This window comes from Mesitornis unicolor, unplaced genomic scaffold, assembly GCF_000695765.1.
Source record: "Mesitornis unicolor isolate BGI_N332 unplaced genomic scaffold, ASM69576v1 scaffold49943, whole genome shotgun sequence".
NCBI lineage: Eukaryota > Metazoa > Chordata > Aves > Mesitornithiformes > Mesitornithidae > Mesitornis > Mesitornis unicolor.
This window is the reverse complement of record NW_010177627.1, coordinates 1-4,053: the sequence shown is the minus strand read 5'-3', so window position 1 is coordinate 4,053 and position 4,053 is coordinate 1. Positions and strand designations below refer to the sequence as shown.

Below are 4,053 nucleotides of genomic sequence, written 5' to 3'. Positions count from 1 at the left end.
TATATATAACAGGACTTTACAAATAAAGGCAACAACTGTATACCAAAAAAACCAAAAACCAACAACAAAATAAACATTAGAACACAATCTGCAATCAAGCATAGTGCATCTCAACAGCTGGTGCAATGGAAGGGTGAAATAAAAATCCATACAACAGGGCTTCTGGACACGAGTTCTCAAAACCAGTAAGAAAAATAAAACCAGCACTGCATTTTGCAGCAAAGGTTTTTGTTTTTTTTCATTAAAAAATGTTAAATTGGACATGATGTTCCTCTGCAGGGAAAGACCTCCGCAGGTCTAGGATTTAATGGGACAAGTGTCAACACCCAAACCCTCGTTCTTTAATACAGTAATGTGGGCCAGGGTTTGCCAAGGAGATGAAGGAATTTAGATGCTCAAACCCCGCCGGGATTAGACTCCTTTGAAAATCCCAGCCTTTCAATTTTTTCAAAGGCACTGACAGGGGCACATTCAGCAGGCACCGCGCCGTCGACTGCGCCTCAATTGCTCCCTCTTGCACGAAGCGGCTGCTCTCCGGCTGGGCCCCCACTGACAAGGCTCCCAATCTTGATTTCCCATAGCCGAGACCTGGCCAAACTGAACAGCAGCAGCGAGAGGCCTGGGTCAGGTGCAACAAGCCAAGTGATCCTTAGGGTATTTTCTGCCCTACCCGGCCCAAACTAGCAGCTCAAGTTACAGGAAGGGGCGCGTGTTAATTTATTTATTAGATGTACGCCATGTAAAGCTTCCAAGCAGCATCTATGTTTTTATTTCTTAGGAAAAAAAAATATATATATATATCAGCAAAGGTGTGGAGAGAAACCCGTCTTAAATCTACCTGACTGTGCATGACCAAGCAGTGACCGCTGCTCCGCTCCTCCTATGCTTTCGGTGGCGCTGCCACCACCGCCGTGCTCGGGGCGGCTGCGCCCATCACTCAGACACTGGCGACTGATAGGGCACCAAATCAGTTCAGCTCAAACTACCGGCAGCGGGGCCGTTGCCTCAAAAGCCCTTACGAGTACCGTATTTTTAGATTCGCAGACCCTAAAACCAGGTCTGCCTACTGGAATATTTTTTCACAGCTTTGCAATAGAGTTGCAGCTGACTGAGTCAACTGCTGTGCTGTAGATGTGGAGAGAGAAGAAGGTGAGGGGTAAAGCAGAGAACCTTTTTTTCTTTTTCTTTTGGAAGTAGTTGTCAATCGCTACCCTAGGTGCATCCTTCATCCTTCTCCAAGCTACCTGACAAGTCAGAGAAAAGGGGATTTAGCTTCCTACGTGCAGTGAACCTTATCCCCACACCTCAGTCCAGCCAATATATAAAAGTGAGAGTCTCAAACTTAAAAAAAAAAAAGAAAAAGTCACACTGCGCTTAGTCTTTGGTTTCCAAGTTCAAAGGAGGAATCTGCTTCAAAGCTTGAAGCAGAGCCGAGGAGTCGATAGGAGAATGGGCCGGTACAGGAGAAGGGAGTCTCTGGGGCATCAGCAGAGGCGGGGAGATTTTCTCGGGGTTCATGAACCCTGTAAGTGCTGCAGCAGAGGCAGGGAGGCTGGGGTACAGGACAGGTACGGACGCTGGGTACCAGCACTTCTCCAGCATGGGCAGGTAGGCGGTTGCGGATGGTGGGATCAAATAGAAGGGCAGGCACAGGGGGGGCTGGTGAGGGTGGGGGCCCAGGAAGCTGCTGGAAGAGCCCATCATGTCACTGCCAAAAGGGCCCTCGTCCTCCGGCGACTCCAGCCTGCTCCTTTTGGCCGGCGGGTCCTCAGTCTCTTGCTTAATAGAGCTTATTCTCTCCTGGACAGCGTACTTGAGTTCAGTATCCTTTCTGAAATACTGCTGTTCGGATTTGGAGTCACTTTTCTCCAGCTCCCCCCCATACCCGCTGTCCGTGTCTGTGTCGCTGCCGCTCTGCTCCCCGCTGGAGTGAGCAAATGTCCTCTGGATCACAGGCACGCAGTTCTTCCCGTGTCCCTCCCCTGCTTTGGTCAAGGAGACAGGCTTCTCTTTCAAGTCCACCATTTTTGGAGGGATGTCCCCGGCCTTGCGGCCAGCTCCGCCCTGGAGCACCTCGGAGGCCATTCGGTGCAGATGGCTGACCAGCTGCGACGACTTCAGCTCCTTGCCGTTCTCATGCTTTGCCAGGTATTGCAGCATTTCCTTGGCACACATCTGGAAACCGGATCGAAACATTTCCTGGCTGGAATCAAGGTTTCTTGATGACAGGTCACCTGAGGAAACATTAACAGAAAGCAATTAAAAATTAACAATGTGCTAAACAGTTCCATTACCATCTTCGAGGTGGACCAGAGGCAGTATTAAACTTCGGTTACAGCCCTGCTAGAGAGGTGAGCTTGATGCTAAGCCTGAATTTTGCAAGCATTTCCCATTTCTGCAGAAGCGTACGTTTTTATTTGAACACCCATCTGCCCACTTTTGCACTGCAACTTGTTTTTTACCTCTGCGTTTGCTCTATGCGCCACCTTCAACAAGTGCTGAAGTATGGAGCACAGGAGTGAGTCGAGCTGGAGCCTCCTCTGGGAAACACCCTGGGGAAAGCAGACTGCACCTTGCCCTTCCCCGCCAGGCACAGAGCTCCTGGAGCACGGGTACAGCGATGTCGCTGCAGCTGAAAGCTCTACTGCACTCCCTGTGGCTGCCAGAGCAGTGGAAGGCTCTTCAGAAAAACTAAATTTTACTTTATCAGATTCACGTGAGTGCCACATGTGAAAACAGGAGGAAGTACATCTGAAGTGTGATAAGCTGATACACCGGGGTCCCCCCCCTTGCCTGCAGAACACAGTGTAGCTTGTTTATGAAGAAACCTAAAAAAGGTGCATATAGAAAGCAGACTGGTATTTTCAGAGAAAAGCACCAAATGACGAAACTAAGTTTGATCCAAAGCTCATGAACACAAATGGAAAGGCTTGAGAAGCTTTGGAGAGAACCTTACGGCAAACCTGGGCTTTAAATAAAACTACTTAAAGTCCTGTCCCAGGTCACTCTACACTGACCATATTGCAAAATGCACCTTTTTTTGCAAAAGCTCGTAAGCTAAGTGAAGAGAAAACGCTGGCGATTAAAGGCAAGAACTCCTGCCTCCTCCCTTCCCAGGAACCAAGTGTCACAACTGCATTTCAAAGGCTCCGAGAGAAAGTCTGTCAAGCGCACACGGGTTCTCACGCGACACGATTTGAATACTCACCCGCTTGTAAACCGTTCTGCAAAGCAATTATTTTCTGCTGCTGCTGCTCAATGAGATTGGTCAGTGCCTTCACATGCTTCAAGGTGAGCTCAAGCACCACAGCCTTCTCCAAGTGACCTAGAGTCTGAGAGCAAAGGGAGAGATTGGTGTCTGCTGTGGGGCCGGCCACGTGCGCAGGAGCCTGACAAGGCTCCCAGCTTTTCCCCAAACACTGTGGAAGGACTGACAGTTTGGGGAAAAGGCAGACCCTTGATCCCGAATGGCACGGAGCTATTAATGACAATAATCCATGAAAATAAGTTAAAAAGCAGGCTGCAGGAAAAACTATCACAGCATCCTATGGGTATTTTTAGACAAGCCGCATAGCTCAAAGTGAAGTATTTTCTATTTATTTGCTGTGCTGGCACCATGACCTCAGCACAGGGGGATCCGGGTGCTGCTCCCGACTGGTGACGGGAGGGGTGTGAGCCCTGCATGGCCAGCTCCTGAAGACTCTGCTCCCGGGAAAGTTTGGGATGCGTTTACAGCCTGGCTTGGGCATGCAGCCACACTGGAGGGGGTGAACCCCAAATTCCCACTGACCCAGCAGGCACAGACCCAGGGGGGATCCCCAAACCCCCGCTGACCCGACAGGCACAGACCCGGCTCCCACCTACCGTCAGCTTGAGGTGCTCGGGCAGCAGGTCCTTCAGCTGGGCGATGCACTCGTTGATGCGGTCGCGCCGTTTCTTCTCTATCAGCCTGTGGGGTAGCTTGTAGGTCTCCTGCAAAGCAGCGGCGGCGGTCAGCGCTCCGCGGCGACGGGGGGGTGGCCACTGCTCCCCGCTTCTCCTGTGCTCCCTCCC

At 50.7% G+C, this 4,053-nt stretch overlaps 1 protein-coding gene across 1 annotated transcript; it reads right to left on the bottom strand.

Moving 5' to 3' along the window:
• Positions 1 to 1,374: 1,374 nt before the first annotated feature.
• Positions 1,375 to 3,972, bottom strand: BHLHE40 (basic helix-loop-helix family, member e40; the record flags this gene model as incomplete). Its single annotated transcript, XM_010182150.1, has 3 exons — positions 1,375 to 2,234; positions 3,209 to 3,332; positions 3,865 to 3,972. Coding segments are annotated over 3 exons (1,092 nt in total), but the record flags the coding sequence as incomplete, so codon positions are not given.
• Positions 3,973 to 4,053: the final 81 nt, after the last annotated feature.